At 48.7% G+C, this 26,005-nt stretch overlaps 1 protein-coding gene across 3 annotated transcripts in view; it reads left to right on the forward strand.

Annotated features, from left to right (window-relative positions):
- Nucleotides 1-24,396, forward strand: part of SIK3 (SIK family kinase 3) — a 250,121-nt gene extending 225,725 nt beyond the window's left edge. For 2 of the 3 annotated variants that reach the window (XM_016188098.2, XM_060180001.1), the window contains 9 exons: nt 790-915; nt 1,188-1,270; nt 1,709-1,818; nt 2,676-3,015; nt 3,733-4,625; nt 16,915-17,078; nt 19,136-19,268; nt 20,737-20,904; nt 22,123-24,396. In XM_016188098.2, the coding sequence (XP_016043584.2) occupies nt 790-915; nt 1,188-1,270; nt 1,709-1,818; nt 2,676-3,015; nt 3,733-4,625; nt 16,915-17,078; nt 19,136-19,268; nt 20,737-20,891 (2,004 nt within the window). In that variant the 3' untranslated portion in view covers nt 20,892-20,904; nt 22,123-24,396. The remainder of the gene's footprint in view (nt 1-789; nt 916-1,187; nt 1,271-1,708; nt 1,819-2,675; nt 3,016-3,732; nt 4,626-16,914; nt 17,079-19,135; nt 19,269-20,736; nt 20,905-22,122) is intronic. The other variant, XM_060180000.1, reaches the window with a different exon arrangement.
- The last annotated feature ends 1,609 nt before the right edge of the window (nt 24,397-26,005 follow it).

The raw sequence follows: 26,005 nt of genomic DNA on the forward strand, positions 1-26,005 counted from the left end.
TGCATGCAAGTCCTGTGCACTATCGTTGTGTCATCTCCGCAACTCTAGGTTGATTTATTTTTATGAGAGAGCTCTGCTCAGCTCTGGCATATGGTGGTGCTGGGGTTGACCGTGGGGCCTCCAGCATGCAGGTCCTATGTTCTGCCACTGAGATTCCTCCCTGGCTCACCACACTTGTGTAAAGTTCTGCCCAGGGTCAAAACTTGCTTATCCCATGAGGAGACCAAATCTTCCTGCTGTCTCAGTAGGTTCACTGGAGGAGAAGTTCTGGGCTTGAGTTTCCATGAGAAGTTCTACATTAAGCCACTTTGGCACTACCCTCATGGGTTTTGGGTGCTGGGTCTTGTTGGGACCTGCCTTGCACTGTGGCCACCTGGCCCCGTCTCCAGTCGGAGTAGAATGGTGCTCCCGGAGGGAGGAGCAGCACCCCACCCAGCCTTCTCTAAAGGTCTGGATTCTTTTCTGCCTGGCTCACAGCCAAGCTTTGAGTGGTATGTGACTTGCTCAGAGAGCTCCCGCTGCCCACCTTCACCCTGCACAGGCCACCCTGGCACTTCCCAGCCACACACACACACACACACACACACACACACACACCCGCCGAGCAGAGTGTGAAATATATTGGCACAGATCCCTCTGTTGGTGGGCTAACAGCCCATCAGAGACTCTGCTCTTCTCTTGTGGCTCTTTCTGCCCAGGACACCTTGGGGGGCACACCTGCATCCGCTGACACCACGGCCCGAGGCGGGCCTGGCTGTACCCCATCTGTATTAACCACTCTTCCTCCAGGAGTGTGAGCAGCTGCAGAAGATGTACGGGGGGCAGATTGATGAAAGAACCCTGGAGAAGACCCAGCAGCAGCATATGTTATACCAGCAGGAGCAACACCATCAAATTCTCCAGCAGCAGATCCAAGTAGGCCTCTACTCCTTGCCTTCTCCAACCTGTTTGGAGTTTGCTCCCAGGCTGATTTGCCTATGAAATTTGGAGGAGCTGCCACAGGGCGACATGGAGTTAATGGTGTGGTTGGCATGTTTGAGTAAAGGCCATCGAACCTGGTGATGAACAGAACAGAAACCTGCGTCTCTGTCACAGAGAGCTCTCACCGTGTCTGCTCTTCCTGAGCACAGGCCTGAGTGATCTCTAGCCTTGCAATCTCATCTTTTCCTTTCTTCCCTGCATTTTAGGATTCTATCTGTCCTCAACCTTCTCCACCCCTTCAAGCTGCATGTGAAAACCAGCCGGCCCTCCTCACCCACCAGCTCCAGAGGTAAGGGGCCATTCTGTCTCAGGCCTGAGCACTGCCTCTGTCCTTGCCTGACTTGTGTGTAAGATACCAACTGACTTGAGCGCTCATCTCAGAAAGAGCCAGTGTGATAGGCAGAGACACCAGGCTAAATTCCAGCAGTACCTCCCACCCCTACCCCCAGTCCTGACTTCCTGTGCCACCATCATTCTCTTAGACATGAACAGAGTAATCAGACACAGGCTCACAGTGACCTTTGTTTTAGCAATCCCGATAAAACAAGTCTCGAATTGGTGTGGGCTCGCTGGGGAGAACAGTGTTTGTGTGGGTCTCTCTCACCTGGAGACTTAATCAAAATGAAAGTGGCGCATTTCTGTCGGTGTGAGTGGTCTGCCTGAGGCTGATCTTAAAGTTACACTACCCCCTCCTGAAGCTTACTTGTTTCTCTGTGTTGTTTTTAAGGCTAAGGATTCAACCATCCAGCCCACCTCCCAACCACCCCAGCAACCATCTCTTCAGACAACCCAGTAATAGCCCTCCTCCCATGAACAGCCCCATGATGCAATCTCATGGTGAGTGGGGGGGGTCTGGGCTGTGCCAGGTCTTGCAGGCCATATGGAAAGAGGGTTTTAAAGTGAGCATCACAGCATATTGTTTTTATTTTAAAAAAAAAAAAGTTTTAATGAGAGATAGGAAGCAAAATGAAAGCACTGCGCAACTTTGGCACACAGTGGTGCCAGGGATTAAGCCTGGGAGTACTGAGGCCAGGCACCCAAGTGTGTGTGCTGCCATTGCTGTGCTGTCGCCTGGGCCTACAGCAATGTATATGAAAGGCAGGGGAAGAGGTTGGGAGGTAGTTCACCTGGTAGAGCACACTCTTCCAGCTCCTTAGCCCTGAAACATGGAATTTAACTTCTGTGTATGTCAGCTTTCTCAAATGTAACAGGGATAACGATAGAATTTAATGAACCGGGAGTCGGGCGGTAGCACAGTGGGTTAAGCGCAGGCGGCGCAAAGCACAAGGACCAGCAAAAGGATCCCGGTTCGAGCCCTTGGTTCCCCACCTGCAGGGGAGTCGCTTCATAGGCAGTGAAGCAGGTCTGCAGGTGTCTCTCTTTCTCTCCCCCTCTCTGTCTTCCCCTCCTCTCTCCATTTCTCTCTGTCCTATCCAACAACGCTGACATCAATAACAACAATAATAACTACAACAATAAAATAAAAAGGGGATAAATAAATATTTTTTAAATAAAAAAAAAAATGAATTCTGGAATCTGGGCCTCTTGTGGCACCACACAGCTAGATCCTCTGGAGAGCCCAGCCTGGTCTCCTGGTTCTTGCTACTGAAGTGGAGCTTCTCTTGCCCAGAACAGCTGCAGGGAATTATCCTAGCCAGCAGCTCCCTCAGTCACTATGCTTCCTGTCCCTCCAGGTGTGGCCTCTCCCTCGCAGTTCCAAGGACTCCCCTCCCGAAGTGCAATCTTCCAGCAGCAGCCTGAGAACTGTTCTCCTCCCCCGAGCGTGGCCCTCACCTGCTTGGGCATGCAGCAGCCAGCCCAATCACAGCAGGTGACCATCCAGGTGCAGGAGCCTGTGGACATACTCAGCAGCCTGGCCGGGCCGGCTGCAGGCTCTGCCGGACGGGGAGTGGCCATCAGTCCCAGCACCAGTCAGATCCAGATGCAGCACCGGACCAACCTGATGGCCAGCTTCAGCTATGGGCACCGACCCCTGTCCAAGCAGCTGAGTGCTGACAGCGCCGAGGCCCACAGGTGAGGCCCCCAGTGCCACCCCACCAGGCATCCATGTAATGGGGGGAGCCCGTTAGCAGTGTAAGAGAAGTGGAGGAAGAGAATGAGTCCGCCTGGACTATGCTTATTCCACCCTTTTTAAAATCGGGGATGGGTGTTGGGTGAATGTGAAACCTATTTAAATCAGAATGTCCATGGGACAGGAAAATGGAAGAACTGCCATGCCTTGTGTGTGCAGAGTAGCAGACGGCCTTTTAGAGGGGCTTGGGAAATGCCAGTTTGTTTATACTAAGAGAAAAATAGGGACCCAGAGAGAGGGAGAGGTGCCTTAGCCAGGTGTCACAGCATTCCCATGTGGAACCTGCTCTCAAACTGGGGCCCTTTGCATGACGAGACAGACACCTTACCCTGTGAGCTAACTTCTGCCCAGAGACTGGTGCTTCTTAATAGTCCTGCTGACGTAAGGAAGGCCGGGCTGCTGCCTTCATGCCAGGGATGGCTGTGTTGCCCACATGGTGCCCTAAGTCCTTTGCAAGTTACTGGGTCAAGTTGCTTTACAAGTTACAGTGAGGGGATGAGTAGGGATGATGTCTCAACCCCACCCCCACCCTGCTCCATGGCACAGTTCTCTTTACCAGTGGGGACTCCCATTTAAGAAGGAGGAGTAGCTATTCCCCAGGGGAGTCTAACACACTTGCTACCTCAATGCCTGGTACTCACCCTCTTTTGTGTCTGCAGCTTGAACGTGAATCGGTTCTCCCCTGCTAACTACGACCAGGCGCACTTACACCCCCATCTGTTTTCGGACCAGTCCCAGGGTTCCCCCAGCAGCTACAGCCCTTCAGCCGGAGTGGGTTTCCCTCTAGCCCAAGCTCTGAAAGTCCCTCCGCTTGACCAGTTCCCCACCTTCCCACCCAGTGGCCACCAGCAGCCACATTATACCACCTCCGCGCTACAGCAGGCCCTGCTGTCCCCCACGCCACCAGACTACACCCGACACCAGCAGGTTCCCCACATCCTCCAAGGACTGCTCTCCCCCCGGCACTCACTCACAGGCCACTCGGACATCCGACTGCCCCCCGCAGAGTTTGCACAGCTCATCAAACGGCAGCGGCAGCAGCAGCAACAGCAGCAGCAGCAGCGGCAGCACCAAGAGTACCAGGAGCTATTCAGGCACATGAACCAGGGGGACACGGGGAGCCTGACTCCCAGCCTCGGGGGACAGACCCTGAGCGAGCGCCAGGCCTTATCCTATCAGAACACTGACTCTTATCACCACCACCACACCAGCCCCCAGCACCTGCTGCAGATCAGGCCGCAGGACTGTGTGTCGCAGGCGTCCCCTCCGGCCCCACCCCAGGGCTATGTGCAGCAGCCGGTGCTCCTGCACTCGGAGAGCATGGAGGAGGAGGAGTGCTCCTGTGAGGGCGCCAAGGAGGCCTTCCCCGACAGGAAGAGTTCTGGGTCTCTGACCAAAAGCTGCCACGACAGCCCCCTGCTCTTGAGTACGGGCGCACCTGGGGACCCTGAATCCTTGCTGGGAACTGTGAGTCATGCGCAGGAGCTGGGGCTGCACCCGTACCACCCCCAGCCGGTGGCTGCGTTCAGTAGGAATAAAGTGTCCAGCCGAGGTAAGAGGCCCTCCAGAGCCAAAGGTCTGGGCCGCCCTGCCCTCATCCCAGGAACTCAGTCATTTGCCTTGGTCTCATCAAGTCCTTTGTGTTCCTGTAGGGGAAAGCATCCCTGAGCAGATCTTTAGAACCTCTGGGGAGAGAGGCACGTAGGAAGTGGGTAAAAGCATTTATTTTTCAGAATAAAAGGGCAGTTCTAGATGATTAACCAGCACCAGCAGTGAGACTCACATCTCCACGCCTCGGGTTTTCTCATCCATGCCATTATTTCTTGACTGGTATCAAAATAGCTGCCTTCAACTTCTGCAGTTGAAAGAAGTCAGCTGGTACAAAGGAAAGATGACAACTAGTGTTGGACCAAGAGTTAAAACACCTCCACTCTGGAACCAGAGCCTTGTTCCTTTATTCCTAGGTTCCTACTGTCCTGTCAAATGGGGTCAGAAGTATTTGCAGAGTATATGTGAAGATTAAACTATTCATATCTGTGATTATCGTGTGTTTGTGTGAGAAAGACTTGACAGTTGAACAGTTTGGTATATTATGTGTAAGTGGGAGGTATTATTCCTGTGATCATTTCATTAATAAGGTAAATGCAGAAAACTATATCTCCGTCAGAGGCCCCGTATCATTTCACGTCACAACTAGTGACTTCATAACTGCTGGGTGCATTCATTGTCACCTTAATGAGGGTAGGGTCAGCATCAGAAAGAGACTGGTCATAGCAGTCACCCTCAACAGAAGCTGGACTATACTCATCGAAGGTTTGGAAAATGATTTTATCCATAAAATAGGCTGCCCTGAAACAAGCATCTCTTCTCTCCTTCCCTTCTTTGAGCCACCTGCATCTTCTCTATTCTTAAAAGCCAGTACCCACCATTCCATTCCTAGTAGAGTCAGGTCCCAGGGCACCAGGTGAGCAGAAAGTCTCGCTCTAACTAGTGTGAGTGAAGAACACTTGGATTTCAGGGAGCATCTTTGGGGTGTCTGGAGGTGGGGTGATTTGAATGTAGGCATGAAAGGCAGAAGATTCTGCAGTCCAGAGAATGGTTTAGATCTAGCTGTGTGTGCCCCAGTAGTGGCATGCTGTTCAAACTGGCAGGTTCTCAAAGACAGATTTATTCTTGTTTGAGAGACCAGAGCACTGCTCAGCTAGTGTATGGTGTTGCCAGGAATTGAACTTGGGACCTCTGGGGCATGAAAGTCTGGCATATTATCTGCTTCACTATTTTTCTCATCTTTTCCCCCTGAACTTTTTAAAATTTCTTTTAAATTTATTTTCCCTTTTGTTGCCCTTGTTGTTTAACATTGTTCTGGTTATTGATGTTGTTGGAGAGGACAGAGAGAAATGGAGAGAGGAGGGGAAGACAGAGAGGGGGAGAGAAAGACAGACACCTGCAGACCTGCTTCACCGCCTGTGAAGTGACTCCCCTGCAGGTGGGGAACCGGGAGCTCGAACTGGAATCCTTACGCCGGTCCTTGTGCTTTGCGCCACGTGCGCTTAACCCGCTGTGCCACTGCCCGACTCCCTAGTTTTTTTATTAGTGATTTAATAATGATTGGCAAGATGTGGCATAAGAGGGGTATAATTCCATACAATTTCTACCACCAGAGTTTCATATCCCCTTCCTTCCACTGGAAGGCTCCCTATTCTTTATCCCTCTGGAAGTATGGACCAAAGATCTTTATGGGGAGCAGAAGGTGGAAGGTCTGGCTTCTATAATTGCTTCTTTGCTGGACATGGGCATTGACAAGTTGATCCATACTCCCAGCCTGTGTCTGTCTTTCCCTAGTGAGGCAGGGATCTGGGGAGGTGGGGTTCCAGGACACATTGATAAGGTCTTCTGCCCAGTGAAATCAAGTTGGCATCGTGGTATCATCTGCAACTTGGTGTCTGAAAAGCATTAAGATACTAAGCAGAACAATTTTTTTTTAATAATAAGGAACCTAAAAGTAAAACTATAGCAGATGAAATTTGGGGTCTTCATGTTGGAAAGAGCTAGGAAGTCTATTTTAGTTATATTCCAAGGGGCCCATGACTTTGCTAATTTTTGACTGAGCCTAATAGCAAACATGCAGGTGAGCTAGGAGTATTGTCTGGGAAGATGGTGTCAGAGTTGAGGATAAGACTATAAAAAGCTGGACAAGGGCAGAGAGAAGCTCCCAAATAAAGTTTTACTTATTTATTGAAATGGCCATCTTAGCTTCTGCCCTGCTTGCCAGTGTATTACAGAGATTATTCTTCCTTATTTCCAAACCCAGTTTACCTAAGCTTACTCTTCCTTTTTAAAATAATTTTTATTTGTTTGTTTATTTGTTTATTTTCCCTTTTATGGCCCTTGTTTTTTATTGTTGTTGTTATTGATGTCGTCATTACAGGTGGGGAGCCAGGGGCTTGATCTGGGATCCTTACGCCAGTCCTTGCGCTTTGCACCACAAGTGTTTAACCTGCTGCGCTACCGCCTAACCCCCTCCTTTGACTTTTTAGTTGACCTGGAGATCAAGGGCTTCTCTGAGGGAGGGGGTCGCCCCTCAAGGAGTATGTGGCTAGAACCTGAGTGCGGTGGCTGAGACGGCAGCTACACCCTGTGTTCAGCCCCACAGCCCAGTGATCAGAAGTCACTAGCCAGCTTCAGAAGGGACACTGCCCTGGCTGGTCAAAAGCAGTGTCTACACAGGGACTCTGTGTCCTCCTAGTCTTATCGCGGGATGCCCTGTGCCCCAGGAGGGAGGGCACAGTGAGTGGCATGCCTTGTGGAGGGAAACAAGAAGCACAGGGTTCGTCTCTGTATCTGAGAACAGGTGGGGCCAGCGGTGTCTAACTGTGGTTGTGCCCAGGACTTGCATTCCAGAGCTCCCGTTCTGTTAGTACACCAGTAGCCAGAGCTTAGTAGTGCTCTAAAGAATAAACCAGGGAGTTGGGCGGTGGTGGCGCAGTGGGTTAAGCGCACGTGGCGCAAAGCGCAGGGACCGGCGTAAGGATCCCGGTTCGAGCCCCCGGCTCCCCACCTGCAGGGGAGTCGCTTCACGGGCGGTGAAGCAGGTCTGCAGGTGTCTATCTTTCTCTCCCCCACCTCTCTGTCTTCCCCTCCTCTCTCCATTTCTCTCTGTCCTATCCAACAACAAAGCAACGTCAACAATGGCAATAATAACCGCAACGAGGCTGCAACAACTAGGGCAACAAAAAGGGGGAAAAATGGCCTCCAGGAGCGGTGGATTCATGGTGCAGGCACCGAGCCCAGCAATAACCCTGGAGGAAAAAAAAAAGAATAAACCAAAAATAAAAACAACAAAATGATACAAAACAAAAACTGAGACCAAAAATTAATTCCAAACCAAAATAGACAGAGATTAACATCTAGAACCTCCACTAAGACAGAAACAGGCTAGGGGTGTGGGTGTGTGTGGGTGTGTGTGGGTGTGTGTGTGTGTGTGTATCGACCTGCCAACACCCACGTCCAGCAGAGAAGCAAGTACAGAAGCCAGAACTCCCACCTTCTACTCCCCTTATAGAATTTTCATCCATACTCCCAGAGGGGTAGATGTTAGGGGAAGATGCCAGAGGGCTCTGAACTTCAGTTCCATCAGAACCTGGAGAGAAAGGGGAAAAAAGGGGGGAGAGAACGAAGAAGAACATTCAGAAGTAGTAGGTGTAACTTAGAAAGAAAGAGAAGGCAGGATCATAGAAAAAGGCAAATATATATAATAGTCAAGGAGGCTGGGTGGTGGTGCACCTGGTTGAGTGCACATGTTACAATGCGCAAGGACCGAGATTCAAGCCCCCATCCCCCCACCTGCAAGGGGAAAGTTTTGTGAGTGGTGAAGCAGTGTGGCAGGTGTCTCTGTCTCTCTCCCTTCTCTACCATCCACTTTCTCCTTGATTTCTGACTGCTTCTATCCAATAAATAAATAAATAAAGATTTTAAAAATATTTTTAAAAAGAAGTAATAATCAACTCATATCTGAGATCTTGGGAGAACTAATGCCGTTTACATTGGCGGGAATGGGGACACAGAACCTTGGTGGTGGGAAAGATGTGGAATTCTATCCCTGTTATATATTTTTTTAATATTTATTTATTTGTTCTCTTTTGTTGCCCTTGTTTTTTTAATTTATTTTTAATATTTATTTTATTTATTTTCCCTTTTGTTGCCCTTGTTTTTTTTTACGGTTGTTATAGTTTTTATTGTTGTTATTGATGTCATCATTGTTAGATAGGACAGAGAGAAATGGAGAGAGGAGGGGAAGACGGGGAGAGAAAGATAGACACCTGCAGACCTGCTTCACCGCCTGTGAAATGACTTTCCTGCCAGGTGGGAAGCCAGGGGCTTGAACCGAGATCCTTACTCTAGTCCTTGCACTTTGCGCTACATGCTCTTAACCCACTGCGCTACCCAACTCCCTATACTACTCTTTTTTTTTTTAAGGTTTTTTTAAAAATATTTATTTATTCCCATTCGTTGCCATTGTTGTAGTTATTATTGATGTCATCGTTGTTAGATAGGACAGGGTTCAAATTTAGGACCTCAATCTTGAGAGTCCAGTGCTTTATCCACAGTGCGGTCAACCTGCTGATCTGTTAAATTAGCTATAGTGTGTGTGTGTGTGTGTGTGTGTGTGTGTGTGTGTGTGTGTGTGTGTGTGTGTGTGTGTGTGTGTGTGTTGTTATTTTATTTTGTTTTGTTTTACCAGAGTGTTGCTCAACTCTGCCTTATGGTAGTGCTGGGGATTGAACCTGGGATCTTTGGTGCCTTGTTTTGCATAACCATTAGACTCTCTCCCTAGCCCTAAAGTGTGCCTTTTCCTGCCTAGATACTATTCATCTGATTTCCTTCTAGCACCACTCTTCTCTTGTGTCTTGGAAGCATAATACAGTCACCTTTAACACTTTATCACTGTGTGAATTCAGAATCCTGTACAGTGAGATAAGACAAAAGTAAAGGTGCCAGCTAGGGAGATTCAGTGCTGTTGGAGAGTTCAAACCCCTGTGGAGTTGGATGGACTATGTGTTGAAAATGGCCCCTCCTCCTGAGATATCTCCTTTGCACTTACCTTAAACCACATGAGCTTACTCTGTGCAGGCCTCTCCTCCCATCCTCCATCTGCATTGAGTGATGTCATGCTAATTTCCCCCATTAGAGAGGGGCCCTGGAATCAGTGTTTATGGTTTCTCTGTCCTGTTCTTGGTACTTCCATCTTGGTTACTTGTTTCTTTTTTCCTTTTTTTTTTTCTTTTTTTTTTATTGTAGTAGTTGTTGTTGTTGATGTCGTCATTGTTAGATAGGACAGAGAAAAAATGGTGAGAGGAGGGGAAGACAGAGACGGGGAGAGAAAGACAACTGCAGACCTGCTTCACCGCTTGGGAAGCGACTCCCCTGCAGGTGGGGAGCTGGGGGCTCGAACTGGGATCCTTAGGCCTGTCCTTGCGCTTCACGCCACGTGCGCTTAACCCGCTGCGCTACTGCCTGACTCCCCTTGTTTCTTTTTTCTTAACCGCCCTGGGGTGTGCATGCTCTTTTACAGCCAGACCTGTGACCCCACAGCCTCAGCCTCCTTTATCCTGGCACAGTTCTATTCTTTTAGAAACATGAGAGCTCATAGTTCCGCATTGCTGGAGAACCATGGATAGTTTGCTGTTACTTTTGCCAAAAGGTACCCCCGTCTTGCAGGCAGGAGGAGAGAGCTCACACTTGTTTGTTTTGGGGGCAGGGAGGAATACCTACTGCTTCTATGAATGATACCTCCATTTCATTGTCTCAAAGCATTGCAGCTTTTGTTTCCAAGAGAGAGCAAACTCAACTGCATTTATTACATGACTGGGCTCTATTGTAGGCTCTGTGGGGAATACTAGGAGGAAAAAGTCAAGACCTGTCCTCTGAGAGTGTGGGGCGGGGAGCACAAGAGCACAGGCAGCATTAACAGCAAGTGCTCTGAGACCTCTCCTGGTGAAGAGGAGTGCTGGTGTGATCTTTCTACAGGGGACTCAGTCAGGCTTGCTGGTGTCAAGCACATCAGTGCCCACGGTGACCTCCATGTTTTACGGCTGTCTGCCACTGACCTGTGCCAGGCAGACTCTGCCAGAGCATGTGGCATGGAGCCCACCACCGGTTTGTGTCCAAGGATGACCCAGGCTACATCTGCCATGCGAGAAGTAGAACAAAAGTTTCTCTCGCTTCCGTAAGTATTACACGCACTTGAGTTTTCGCAAATAAGTCAGCAGCAACACAACCAGGCTTCTCAGTGAAGTCACCAGCTGAGCTCGCCAGAAAGCCGCACACGTCCTCTTCTCTGCGCTGAGCAGCCGCAGCAGTATCAGTGGACTTGAGACCTCGCTGGGGGAAGGGGGTAGGGGGTAGACCCTGGGGAGGGCTTACCCCTCAGAGCCTTTCTGGAGAGGTAGGCTTCTACGCCATCCGTCTCCTTTACTCTTACAGCCCAGTAAATGAGTAAGGATGAGTCAACATTGACAGATTCAATACAGAGTTATGCAAGCTGCCCAAAGTTCCCTAAGCAAGTGGGTGGTTGTGTGTCCACTTGTGTATTTTCTCCCTTGTGTGATCAGATGACCACCCTCCCCTCTGTCCTTTCTCATCTGTCTCAGCTTCAGTAAATAACTGAGAATCCTGCTTTCAGATGTTGTTCTCCTCTCATTATTTATCCATTCTTTGGTGGGCTAGATAGATCCTTTAGCTGCTGGGTTGACACAAAGGATGCCAAAGATTTGTGGGTTAGTCTACTTACCCCCCCTACTCCAAACTGCCTGGTGGTTCCCCCCTAGAGTGTCATAGCTCAAGAGTCCTCGTTCTTTCTTTTCAGTTACACAGACAAAGGGCCAGGAGAGCAGGCACAGCACCAAAGCTTCCTTCAACACAGTGGGCGCTAGACTCGAACCTGGGCCACACATGACAAAGTAGCACATTATCCAAGTGAGCTATTTTGCCAGCTTCTTCCTCCCTGCCCGCCCCACAGACCTTTTAGAAGGATTTATTTATTTATCTATTAATGGGAAAGAGAAAGAGAGAACCAGAGCATCACTCTGGCATATGCAATGCAGGGTGTCAAACTCAGGACCTCATTCTTTTTTAAATTTTTTAAAAAATATTTATTTTCCCTTTTGTTGCCCTTGTTGTTTTTCATTGTTGTTGTAGTTTTTGTTGTTATTGATGTCGTCGTTGTTAGATAGGACAGAGAGAAATGGAGAGAGGAGGGGAAGACAGAGAGAGGGAGAGAAAGACAGACACCTGCAGACCTGCTTCACCGCCTGTGAAGCGACTCCTCTGCAGATGAGGAGCCGGGGGCTCGAACCGGGATCCTTACGCCGGTTCTTGCGCTTTGCGCCACATGCACTTAACCCACTGCGCCACCGCCCAACTCCCAGGACCTCATTCTTGAGAGTCCAAGGCTGCAGCACTTCCCTGGCTGAAGGAGTTAACTTTTATACCAAAAATCATACTTTGTCAATTGGTGTACATTTCATTATTAAAAACTCTTTCATGTGGTGTGTGTGTGTGTGTGTATGTGTGTTTACGTGCACATGCACATGCTAAGGCTTCATGGGTGTGTGACTTTATAACTCCCAGGGCTGACTTTTTCATGAGGTGGGGACGGGGGAGACTTCACAGCACCAGAACTTCGTCCTGAGCCACTGCATGTGGTGTCAGGGCTTGAACCTGAGCCACGTGTCTGGTGCCTGGCAAGTCATGTTCTCCTCCTACGCAGTGAGCTGTCTCTCTGGCCCAGTGAATGTCTTTTGAGCTCATTTCTCAAGTAGGAAAACTGAGATTAAGAGAGACTTAATGACTCCCCCTTACTCCTCCAGGATGGAGCTAGATCCTGACTTCAAGCTGTTTGGTTCCCTTGTCTTGTTTTCTTTCTTTCCTGCTTCCTGGCATCTCATTCTCCACTGCCCAAGCACATCAGCCAAGCCAGGCAAAAGGTGGACACTCTTCCAGATCTCTGTCCACTTGACCGTGCGGGGTCTGTGCAGACAGAGCCCTAGTTTGTTACCCAGTTCCTTCCAGTAGGCTTCTTTCTCATCTGGTTCTAAGCTCATATTTATCTCTTCTAAACTAGAGGCAGCTTCTCTAGAAATCAAGACTTGGGGAGCTCATTTGTTCACTTTACTTACCTGTGAGTAAATTGGCCCTTACATTCTGGAATTTAAGGCTCCTTGTTAAAATTATTTTTCATGGGTTTTTTTTTTGTTTGTTTGTTTTTGTTTTTAACAGATATAACATCTCTAAGCTGAGTATAAATGATACCAGTCTTTTCTGAGCTCTGCCACTAGGCTGAGCTTCACTGAGTTCTTACATCCCTGTGAGGTTAGTCCTGCCTAGCAGGAAGGGAGACAGACCCAGCGAAGACAGGCCACTTGGCCATGATGCTGCTGCTCTGGGGCCCTGCGGAGGCCAGAACCGAAGCCCAGGTCTTCCTGGCTCTGGACCAGGAGCAAAGGCTCAGGAGCTTCAGGCCTGGGAGTCAGGAAGGCTCCTTGTATGACTTGGACTCTTGCAGGCCCATTGGCATAAGTGCTGAGGCCTAGGAAGAGAGCAGGCAAGGAGGGGAGGTCCCCAGCGACCATCTGAAAGGCAAGGCCAGAAGGAAAGAGAGAAAAGGGATGGGAGGGGAGGAAATCCAGTCTACATATCAAACAAGCACAATGAGGCCTCCGGAAGAGGTGGGAAGGAATCAGGGCCATGTACATCTGACTAACTTTGTTTTTACTTGTGTTTGTTAAAGCCCTTTTAACAGAAGGGGCCATTAGGGAGGCGGGAGGGGGAGCAAGGAGGTAGAGCTGATGAGATTTGCATCGAGTAATACTAATAACTCCAAGGAATTTAGTGGGTTTTGTCTACTATCAAAGGAGAGACTAGAAAAAAAAAATCTCTTTGAAAATAAGAAGCAGCTCCTTGTGTTGCTTCTTGGCAGAGCAAGCTGGAGCCAGCTCGCTACTCCACTGAGCTAGTGTCGCACCACTTCCTGCCAGTGGTTTGGTTTGGCTCTGGGGTCAGCATGTGAGCTGTGCCTGCTGAGGAGCAGGGCTGGCTCGGAAGGGCGGGTGAGCTAACCCACAGAGTGGGTCCTCCCCTCCCTCCGATGCCCTTTAGCTTCCAGCAGTAGGAAAACTGGCTCGAGACTGCTCTTTGCTTCTTTGCTCAGACAGCTTTCAGAGGACTTCTGACTTGTGCTTAGCTTGGGAAGTTGGGAAACTCTTTAGTAGTCTCCAAAATGTTCCTGCATGAACAGCATGCACATCACTGAGTTCTCTCCTTTCCCGCCCTACTCAGCCCCTGAGCCCAGGCCTAACCATGACCTAACCCTGTACCCAGCACTCAAGTAGCACGTTGACTTCCATTATTCAGATTGATACTGGGGAGAGTATGTAAGGGCTGTGTCTCCCACTAATTTTTTTTTTAACCTGGTATTTCTAATGTATAGTTAGGAGATGGGCCAAATAGTTGCTCTCAAACCTAGTTCAGAGGAGCTAACCAAGCAAATGAAATGAATGTTCAAGTTCCAGGTTCTTAAGGAATGAGAACAGAAATGCTATCAGAAGGACTCTACCAGGGGTCGGGTGATGGCATACCTGGTTGAGAGCACAGGTTACAATGAGCAAGGTACCCGAGTTCAAGTACCCAGTCCCCACCTACAGGAGAAAAGCCTCACAAGTGGTGAAGCAATGCTGCAGGTGTCTCTGCCTCTCTCCTTGCCTATCTTCCCCTTCCCTTTTAACTTCTGGCTGTCTCTATCTAATAAACAAAGATAATAAAGTTTTGTTTTTTTTTTAAAAAGACCCTATCAGTATATGTAGGGTCCATCCTTATCAGGGAGAAATTTGTTTTTAAACTCCTCTTTATCTCCAAGATCTGATTTATAGGCCTAACGTGACTAATAAAATACTCCCCCATGTTAAGAGAACACTTACTAATGTCAGTTAAAGAGATTAAGTTTTAAACACCTGCTGGAGATAGGACACAGCCAACTTTCAGACAGGCATAAGATACAGTTCTTGTTTTCAAAACCATCTACCATGGTGACTAAGATGATTGGACATGATTGATCATGGCATGAAGGGTAATCAGCCCAGTCAAGTCTTCTGACATTTAAAGGAAGAATTTTCACAGGAAGAAAATAGGAAATTTCAAAACTTTCTAGAAGAAAAAAATTTGTTTCAAATTGCTCTTTTGAAAATTCTCCTTTTGATTATTTTTGAGTTACTACTTTTGAGATATTTCTGTTGAAAAAGGAAAACCTTAGCTAAAATGGTAACATTTGAGAGGGACATAGAAGGATGAGGTGAGGGGATTGGGCGGTAGCACAGCGGGTTAAGCGCACGTGGCGCAAAGCACAAGGACTGGCGCACAGATCCCAGTTCAAGCACCAGTTCCCCACCTGCAGGGGTGTCGCTTCACAAGCAGTGAAGCGGTCTGCAGGTGTCTTTCTGTCCCCCTCTCTGTCTTCCCCTCCTCTCTCCATTTCTCTCTGTCCTATCCAACAACAGATAGCATCAATAACAATAATAACCACAACAAGGGCAACAAAAGGGGGGGATAGGTGGCCTCCAGGAGCAGTGGGTTTATGGTGCAGGCTCTGAACCCCAGCAATAACCCTGGAGGCAAAAAAGAAAGAAAGAAAGAAAAAAGAATGTAGGGAGGGAGTGACTACTTGGAAGACAAGTTGGGATGGTATTGTGAAAACAGTGGGTGGGTATGGTCACAGAGGTGCTACAGTGGATAAAGTATCAGACTTCAAGCTTGAGGTCCCGAGTTCAATCCCCGGCAACACATGTACCAGAGTGATTGTCTAGTGTGTTCTCTCTCTCTCTCCTCCTATCTTTCTCATCAATCAATAAATAAAATCTTAAGCAAACAAACAGGATGATCAACGTCTATAGAAAGATTACACGATGGATCAATAGCTTGCCCAGTAGGGTACCTGCCTTGGCATGCACACAGCCCAGGTGCTGTGTTGTTTATCCCTCTTACTGTCTGAATGAATGAATGAATAATGAGCCCATAGCAGTGAAGTAATGCATATGCCAAGCCCTCACTCTGAAGAAAAGATGATTAATTTTTGTAGGGTAGTGGGTTGGAAGTTACTGTAATCCAAGCAAGAGATGATAGGGCCTCAGTAAAATCAGTGAGTTTGAAAAGAAAAGAAATGAATTGACCAACCCTGCAGATATTGAATCTTTAGACTTTAACACTAAGTGGGGTGAAGGGGAGATAACCTAATGGTTATGTAAAGAGACTCTCATGCCAGAGGTCTGAGGTTCAGTCCCCTGCACCACTATCAGTCAGAGCTGAGCAGGGCAGACACACGACACAACACATGATGTGCGATCAGGAGTAAGAAACTATTCGGGACCCTAAGATCTCATATCTGGGAGATGATGAAAAAGTCATGCAAACACCGTGTCAAAAAGAGTTGCTGACCACAGAGGAAGTTGACTTGTTTGGAATCTTACATTGTTGCGTACCAACTAGAAATATATCTAGGAAGTAATTGGACTTAGGGATCTGGACCTTGAAAGAAGGTTTCAGGAAATGTTTACATCGAGCCAAAGACAGTTGAAGTGGAAACATGCTGTTGCTGAAGGACATACAGAAAGTAAGAGAGGGTCAAGGGTAGCAATGAAAAGTATGTTTGTGTCTAAAGACAAGAGGAGCGGGGTCGGGCAGCGCAGCAGGTTAAGCGTGTGTGGCGCAAAGTACAAGGACCCTGGTTCGACCCCCTGGCTTCCCACCTGCAGGGGAGTCACTTCACAAGCGGTGAAGCAGGTCTGCAAGTGTCTTATCTTTCTCTCCTCTCTCCATTTCTCTCTGTCTTATCTAACAACAACAGCTATAACAACAATAATAATAACAACCACAACAAGGGTAACAAAATGAGAAAAATAGCCTCCAGGAGCAGTGGATTCGTAGTGCTGGCACCGAGCCCCAGCAATAACCCTGGAGGCAAAAAAAAAAAAAAAGACAAGAGGAGCCTGGACAGGGTTGGGGGCACCAGGTGGAGTGACAGAAAGAACAGAGGCCCTGGGTGGTACACTTGATTTGGCAGCCCAGGAAAGAAAGGAGAAAGAAGCTTCTGTAACCTGGAGCCCATCTTATGGTCTGGAGTTACAGAGAGCTCCAGAAACAGGTCCTCTGAACTAGGAGCATAGCTGGTCAGTCACCCAAGAGATGGTGGTGACGTTTACTGCAGATCTCCTCCAGCACCATCACCAGCTGAGGGGTAGGGATAGGGGTAGCAACCCTGGGTCTGCTGAACCCCCCTTGCTCTGTCTCCTCAGAGTCAGTCCTGGGGAACTCCATGGATAGAAGTTCTCCAGCACAGGCGATGGAGCTGCCGGACCACAATGGGCTTGGGTACCCAGCACACCCTGCCATCAGCGACCACCACAGGCCCCGGACCCTCCAGAGACACCACACCATCCAGAACAGTGACGACGCTTACGTATGTCACTCCTGCTGTTCCCCCAGAGTGGAGCCCTTCCAGTCCCAATCCAGACACAGTGGGGTGACGTCCCCTCTCCATTCTCAGCCAGAACCTAGCCCTTCTGGGCAATAGAGGGGCATGTCAGGGTCACACTAACAGGCCAGCCCCTTGATTCCACTAGAGCCCAAATGACCACCTGTACTCAGCTGTGTGTTGTCTGTCCTTGGTAGTCTTCTCTACTAAACTGCTCTCTGAAGAGTCTTGACCCAAGTCCCAGAAAATGAGCCTTTGGGCTCTTGGTTAGTCTTCTGGCAGATGCACTGACTTGGGCAAATAAAGGAGCTAATCCAGCTCAGCTAAGCTGCTTCCCTGGACCAGCACTGGCTGATGCAGTGACAACTAGCCACATGTAGCTATTTAGAAATAAATGCAATGAGACAAAAATATAGTTCAAGGCACAGAGCTCACCCAGTAGAGTGCACGCCTTACCATGCAAGAGATCCTGAGTTTGAGCCCAGCACATCATGGGACACCATGGAGGACACTAGGGGAGCTCTGTGGATGGTGGAGTGGTGCTGTGTGGTGTCTTTTCTCTCTGTGTTCTCTCCCTCTCAAGAAAGAAAGAAGAAAAAGAAAAAAAGGAAAGAAATGAAAGAGAGGGAGGCAGGGAAGAATTGGGATGGGAGACTACTCATCAGAGATGCACATGGTTCTAGGTTCATTCTCTGGCACTGCACTACAAAAGATAAATTGGGGGCTGTGCGGCAGAGCAGCGGGTTAAGCACACATGATGCGAAGTGCAAGGACCGATGTAAAGACCCTAGTTCGAGCCCCCGGCTCCCCACCTGCAGGGGAGTCACTTCACAAGTGGTGAAGCAGGTCTGCAGGTGTCTGTCTTTCTCTCCCTCTCTCTGTCTTCCCCTCCTTTCTCCATTTCTCTGTCCTATACAACAACAACAACAATAACAACAGTAATAATGACGATAAACAACAAGAGCAACAGAGGAGAAAAAATAGCCTCCAGGAACAGTGGATTTGTGCCCCAGCAATAGCCCAAGGCAAAAAATAAATAAATAAATAAATAAATAAATAAATGGCTCTCTTTTCTTGCCACCAGGGTTATTGCTGGCGCTTGGTGTCCACACAATCCCATTGCTCTGTTCCCAGTGATCTCTGTCTTTCCTCCTCTCTCTCTCTCTCTTTCTTTGAGTTTCAAAGAAATTGAGAGACAGATAAGGAGAGAGACCTGCAGCACTACTCCACTGCTCCTGAAACATCTCCCCATTGGTGATGACCAGGGGCTTGAATCTGGGGCCTCACACATCCCCTAATAAATAAAAAATTGTGGGTGGAGTAGGCAGCATAGTGGTTATACAAACAGACTCCCTACCTGAGGCTTCAAGGCCCCAGCTTCATTTCCCAGCATCAGCATAAGCCAGAACTGAACAGTGCTCTGGTAAACAAATAAGTATAAATAAATTAATTTTAAAAATGTAAATTTTTCATCACACCTGTCACAGTTCAGGTGTTTAGTGGCCACTTGTAACTGGTAGCAGCATGTTTAAGAGAGGGGGACAGAGAGGAATTGCTTCACAAGTGGTGAAGCAGATCTGTGTCTGTCTCTTTCCCTCTCTATCTCCCCATCCCCCTCTCAATTTCTCTCTGTCCTTTCCAATAAAAATGAAAAATGGCCACCAGGAGCAGTGGATTTGTAGTGCCGGCGCCAAACCCCAGTGATAACCCTGAAGGCAAAAAAAAAAAAAAATGGGATGGAAACACTTCCGTCCTCAGTAGTGAATAATGCTGTCCTAAGACACTGCTGGTGGTGATGGGATAGGCCAGGCCTGGGCCAGGCCATGAGATTCAAGGTCATTTCTTACCCCCCACCTGCTATCAGCAGGGAAACTGGAGGTGGCCCACCTGTGGGTGGCATAGGGAGGAAAGGAGTCTGGGTAGGACTGCTCAGGAGGCTGCCCTTTGCCTGGACTCTCAGAGGGAACAACCAGTGTTGAGTGGCGCCTAGTAGCGGCGTCTTGTCTGTCATCCTCACTTCTTTTCCTTATCATTTTCCACAGGTGCAGCTGGATAACTTGTCGGGCATGAGCCTCGTGGCTGGGAAAGCACTCAGCTCTGCCCGGATGGCAGATGCCGTGCTCAGTCAGTCCTCGCTCATGGGGAGCCAGCAGTTTCAGGATGGGAACAGTGAGGGTAAGGGGGCTTGTGTGTAACTGTAGTTCCTGGAGAGCCCCCCTCTCCTCTAGCAAGTGTTCCCCTTCGCTGAGTAGCAAGCTCGTAGGGAAGCAGAGCCACACAAGATGATTCCCCCCACCCCCAAATCTGGTTCTGGACAGAAAACCTGCCCCACTTCCCTCTTGGAGACCTGAGCGCACCAAACAGGGTGTCTTCTGTCTGAGTTCAGGGCTTTTGTTGTGTTCATGCCGGCAGAGCTCTGTTACAATGCTTCATTCATGACTGTTTTTCCACTTCTGATGACAAGATCCCCCTACTCTCTGAAAGTAGGCTGTGGTGTGATTGGGTAGGCTGTTTCTGAGGTCTAGGCACACGATCACCATTAATTTATACGGGAAACTTGTTTAACATTCCCAGACCCTCAAATCACCTGCCAAAAAAGAACTCTCTGCTTTTAGTGGCAGAAACCTATGGAGTCCACTGCCTAGTTCTCAGGAAACTAGTTCTCTTGACTAGTGCTCAGGAAAGGGGAGGCAGCAGTGAGCAAAGCACATCACTATGCATGAGCACCTGAGTTCATGGCCCCGGTCTCCACCTACAGGGAGGAAGCTTCACAAGCAGTGAAGCAGTGCTGCACGTATCTCTCCCTCCCCCTCTATCTCTCTTACCCTCTATTAGGAGAAAAAAAAAAAAAGGTAAGGCCAGGTGGTGGCGCACCTGGTTGAGCACACATGTTATAGTGCGCAAGGACCCAGGTTCGAGCTCCCAGTCCCCCACCTGCTGGAGGGGGGGGAGCTTCACAAGTGGTGAAGCAGGGCTGCAGGTGTCTCTCTGTCTCTCTCCTTCTCTGTCACCCCCTTCCCTCTCAGTTTCTGGCTGTCTCTACCCAACAAATAAATAAAGATGAAAATAAATAAATAAATAAATGAAAAGCTCACCAGGAATGGTGGTGGGAGAGTACTGTAGGCACTGACCCCCAGCAATATCCCCAATGGTCCGTCACCCAAAAAGTTCACACAGTCCTTGGAATGGACCAGCTCCCTCTTCAGACCCCATGGGAAAGGCCTTGAACCTTTCTGAGCCCTTAGAGCCTCCTGTGACGGGCAAGGAATAATTGCATCTCATGCCTGTGGTTGTGCTGTGAGGGTGAGCTGGCTCAGCAAGTTTCAAGTGGAACACAGAATGCCCATGAACCAGGACACCCTGGCAGAAAAACTGTCCCCTCCCCTAAGCAGATAAGTCTTTCTGAAGGAGTAGTGTCCCACATCTCCGCACTCCAGGGCTTGGTTGTGCTTGAAGGTGAGAGACAGTGGAAGAAAAGAGAAGCTAGGAATCATGGAGGACAGAAGAGAAGTCTGGGCCCCCACCCAGCCCAGTCACTGAGCTTATTGAGGTTTTGTCACAAACTAGATGTCAGCACCAGGAGTCAGGCTCAGACTTCGTCTTCCTCTCTCCCCCCGGTTCACCTGTTCCTCTGGTCTTACAGAATGTGGGGAGAGCCTGGGAGGTCACGAGCACCCAGGCCTGACCGAGGGCAGCCAGCATTTAAACTCCTGCTACCCGTCCACGTGTATTACAGACATTCTGCTCAGCTACAAGCACCCAGAGGTCTCCTTCAGCATGGAACAGGCAGGCGTGTGACACGGACCAGAGAGTGAGTATTGCCCCAGCTGGTCTGCAGGTCTGTCTCTGTCTCCGTCTCTCTTTCCCCCCCAAAAAATTCTCTCTGTCCAATAAAAGGATGAAAGGAAGGAAAAGACAAGAAAAAATGGGCACTGGGAGTTGTGGATTTGTAACGCCAACACTAAACCCCAGCAATAACCCTAGTAGCAAAAAAAAAAAAAAAGAGTTTAGTGACTGCTTTTGGGAGGGAGAGGGGTCGGAGGAGGCCTGTGAACAGGATGATAAAGAGAGGTGATAGTCCTTGAATTCAGTCCTAAAGGATGAATCTCAGTCCCAGCAAGACAACACACCTTGTTGTATGTTTCTAAGGTTGTGCTGCCAGTGACAGACTATTCCAGGCAGGGGAAATACGGAAGCAGAAGCCAGCAGTAGAAAACCAGCAAAGGAACCAGTTTGACTGGAGTGAAGCCTTAACCATACCTGCTAGGTATTGGTATTGTAGTATTATACGGTTTTGTCTTTAAAAACTCTTTAGTTAGACCTGGCAAATCCACATTAGAGCCTCACTGTGACAGGTCTCTTAAAACACCAAAGATGTTGGGACCGAGTGGTTGGTGCACCTGGTTGAGCACACATAGTACAGTGTACAAGGACCCAGGTTTGAGCCCCCAGTGCCCACCTGCAGGGGAAAAGCTTTGCGAGTGGTGAAGCAGTGCTGCAGGTGTCTCTCTATCTCTCTCCCTGTCTATCTCCCCTCCTCCTCTCAATTTCTGGCTGTCTTTATCCAATAAATAAATAAAGATTTAAAAAAAAGCCAAAGATGAAGTGAACCAGTTGCATTAAAAATAATAATAATAGTAATGCAATAAAAAGCTCCCTCTGGAGTTGGGCGGTAGTGCAGCGGGTTAATTAAGCGCACGTGGTGCAAAGTGCAAGGACTGGCATAAAGATCCCGGTTCGAGCCCCCCCCCCCCCCCCGGCTCCCCACCTGCAGGGGAGTCGCTTCACAGGCGGTGAAGCAGGTCTGCAGATGTCTGTCTTTCTCTCCCCCTCTGTCTTCCCCTCCTCTCTCCATTTCTCTCTGTCCTATCCAACAACATTAATAACAATAATAACTACAGCAATAAAACAACAAGGGCAACAAAAGGGAATAAATAAATAAATATTTTTTAAAAAGCTCCCTCTGTTTCTGTTTATCTGAGTCTCCTTCCTCTCCGGTGAACCTCACTCTGCATCTGCTTTGTTGCAGGTTTGTGTACAGCTCAGGACGGAAAGGCTGACTTTAAACCAACAGTATCTAGCAGCATTGCGCCAAATTGCCATTGTGTTTCTCTCCACCCAGAATGCCCTGGCTCTCTCCCTCGCTTTGACTCATCAGTGTGCTGTTCTCTGGGTTCAGAGGGGGTCTTGCCACGTTCACTTGTATGACCAAGTCGCTGAGGAAATAAACAGGAAGTCCACACTCGCCACCTTTTGTGAAAGTGTATTTGGTGTATTTGAGTTGGCGGTCTGGTTTGGTTTGGGTTTGGATGGGGTTATGTTTTTGTTATTTTTGTGAAGGAGGGGGGCATGTTTTCTTTTGGAGGTGACTTTTCCTTTTTTGCTTCCCTTCTGTTTATCCTTTCTTTTTTTATTTGGGACAGAAGGACAAAGCAGTTTGCACACTGAGACCAGGGCCCAGAGCCATGCCCCTCCTAGCCTCTGTCCCCAGAACACTGCCTTTCCTCTGTGAGGCTGTCCTGGGAGTGGGCACTGAAAGGTCACCGCCATCAGACCTCAGTGGCTGGAGAAGAAGAGAGAGGCAAGGGTAGTGGCTCTGGTATCTGGAGAGACCCCTAAGCCTACTGCCCGGTAGATCTTTCTGGCCGGAATTCCCTGGAAACTGTGTCCAGTCTGACCAAGGTTCCATGAGCACTCCAGCAAGGAGTCTGGTGCCCTGGTGCTGACTGCCTGCTGCTTAGAGTCTCAGCGTGCCTTCCTTTTGTTGACTAGTCCAGCACCCCTCCTGTTACCCAAAAGCTGGTTGCCTCTGCCATTAGGCTGGTTCACCCAGGAATGGTGCAGTGTGTTTCTTCATCACCTAACATTCTGTTATATTATACTATGAAAAAGATTCCCCTCCACACACACACACAGACACACATATATATATATATATGGCTATGGGTATGATATATATATATATATATATATATATATATATATATATATATCCTTTTCCCTTCTAGTCTCTGTCACAGGCAAGAAGAGGAGGAGTCTGTCTTGAGTCCTGCCTCTCCCCTCCCTTTCCGAATCCTCCCTGGGCTTCCTCAGACCTTATTTTAATTCTTGATCAAGTAGGATTTTTTTTTTTATAAATGTCGATATAATTGTTATTATTAATGATAAAAATGAAAGGATTTTTTTTTTCTTTAAGAAATATCTAACCAGATCCTGTTCTATCTGGACTGTGACTTGCACCTTCTGTTCAAAGGCTTTTCTTTAGACCTTGTCATTGTGGACGGTTCTCCGTTGTGCCAGTGTCCAGTGTTGTAGTCTCCTCTCACCCGGTGAAGTAACACATAGGCAATAGCTATCATCCGCTTTCTTATCGTTATTTTTCTCCACTGTTAGAAACCAAAGTCTTTTCTGCCAGCTGGGGAATGACAGAGGATTGGGGTTCTCTCTGATCTTCAAGACAAGAGACGTTAGATGTTCAGACTCCCGGACCCATTTTCTTGGGAAAGGAGAAAGTCAAGGGTCCCCAGCCCCCTCCTCGTCATTCCTCCTGAATTTGCACAGAAGAAAGCGGGTGTCCAGCATGGCCGTCCTGCTGTTGCCGACGGGACCCCCATGCAGCTTGTCCTTCTCACTGATCCGGCAGCTCAGCCCCCTGGTCCCCATCTCCCTCTTCCAATGGATCCCTGCAGTGCAAGAGCCTTTCTAGGGATCTGCGCTGGATCCCCACAGTCCGTCCCCACTCCCCGCTCCGCTCGGTGAGGCCTGCAGCTTCTTGCCAGGAGGAAGCGACCAAGAAAACGACCAAGAAAGCACTGACAGATATTATGTGACTGACTTCTGGGCTCCTGCCAGCCCCAGCAACCCCCCTCCCCACCGCGGCCCCCCACCACCCCATGCTCAGCCTGTTCTGTTTACATGGTACTGTATTTCTGGAAGAACAGATCGCCACCCTCCAGCACCACCCCAGGAAAGCCAGTGAGCTTATTAACCGTGCCATCTTGCAAACTACACTTTTAAAGAAAACCATAGCTTTGTATTGTAGTGACCGATATACGCAGTATATGTTGAATGTATATGAATATACTTTCCTATCTCTGTTCTTGGAAATGTCCGAAGCAATTTTGTTTTTCCTTTTCCCATTTCTGTTGAACTAAAAAAAAAAAAAATAGATATAAAAAGAAAAACAATCTTCAGATCCAAGTGGCAGTAAGACCTCTGGCCCCTTTCTTTTTATTGCGGGCACTCACAACTCATGACTTAGTTGGACAGTAGGGGGATTGTGAAAATAAAAAGCTGATTATGATCTTGTGTAGAAATGTTATTTGCCTGTTGGTTCAGAGTCTGGGCAGGAGCTGCCAGGTGAGTGGCAGCTAAAAGGCCAGAAGCTACAGAGTCTGCGCGTGCTGGGTGTAGCTTTGAGCCTGCCCGCTATCTCCCCGCACATTGTGCAAGGAACATTCCCTAGAAACCTGGGCTCAGCTTGGTGCTGCGTCCCCTGGCACCCAGCGTGAACTCTGCCCCCACAGAGAGAGCACTGCTGAGTCAGATGGAAACGGGCTCCTTGAAAGGGTACTTCTGAAGGAGTAGGGTTGGCACAGGTGGGGGGCCTCAGTGAGGGGATCTTGACACAGCCAAGGAAGAGGACCACAAACAAAGACTATAAGGACAGGAAGGGGGATTTGGCCTGTAGGTTTTTCCCACCTGGGCTCTGCAGGGCAGGCAGAGTTTCCAACAAGATTCCAGGCTTGGCTAGGAGATGACAGATGAGAGGTCATCTGTGAAGAAAGGTTACTGAATGAGCTCATAGAAGACAGGAGAGAACTTGGAAAAGTCTTTGACTCTGTGGTGGAGGAGAAAGCCGCCGTGGGACAGCTTAGAACAGAAAAGCAGCTTTCCAAAAAGGGCCTTCTACGGGCTGGAGAGAGAGCTCATGCATTGCTGTGCACAGGGCCCCAGTTCAAACCCCTACATCGTAAGGAAGGTGTGGTGGCACTGGGGCAGCTGTGGTGCCGTGATCTCTCTGAGTAAAAAAAAAAAAAAAAACGTGAACCAGGAGTGGTGGCATTGGGCATGCACAAGTCACCAACTCTGCAACACAAAGCCAGGGTCCTCTGGAAATCCGAAGTCCACACACTGCCATGGGAGGTTGGGCGTACAGGACTCAGATGGGGAGAGACCCACCACATCTTGCCACCGCTCCATCCTAAGGTCAGCCTTTGACTGGAGGTGGGAAGAGCTTCAAGGAAACCAGATGCTGTTTCTTAGACGTGGGCCCCATCTGCACAGCCTCACTGGGCTCCTTTCTGCCTTTGCCAGTACACCCTGCTACCCCCACCCACCCCCTTCCCCATGGCAGGCTACTGTGCAGACTTGGGTTGGTTGGTAGTCTATTTTTTAAGTATCTGTATCTTTAAGATGATGATGATGGGAGTCAGGGACAGCAAGTTAAGCACACGTGGCGCAAAGCACAAGGATCCTGGTTTGAGCCCCCGGCTCCCCACCTGCAGGGGAGTCGCTTCACAGGCGGTGAAACAGGTCTGCAGGTGTCTATCTTTATCTCTTCCTCTGTCTTCCCCTCCTCTCTCCATCTCTCTCTGTTCTATCCAATAAAAAACAACAACACCACAATAATAACTACAACAATAAAATAACAAGGGCAACAAAAAGGAATAAATAAATACATATTAAAAAAAAAAGATGATGATGACTTTGACATCAGGGTTTTACCACTCCAGGTCAACTTTTTCAGATAGAAAGAGACCACCTTTCCAAAGCTGCCCCAGACCATGGGGGCCAAGGATCAACACGCATGACAGGCCAGGTACCTTCCCGGTGAGCTGTCTTGCTGGCTGCCCAGTTAGATTTCTGTTTTCACCTCTGACTCTTAAACAAGAGGTGAGAGCCCATCCTTA

This window comes from Erinaceus europaeus, chromosome 20, assembly GCF_950295315.1.
Source record: "Erinaceus europaeus chromosome 20, mEriEur2.1, whole genome shotgun sequence".
NCBI lineage: Eukaryota > Metazoa > Chordata > Mammalia > Eulipotyphla > Erinaceidae > Erinaceus > Erinaceus europaeus.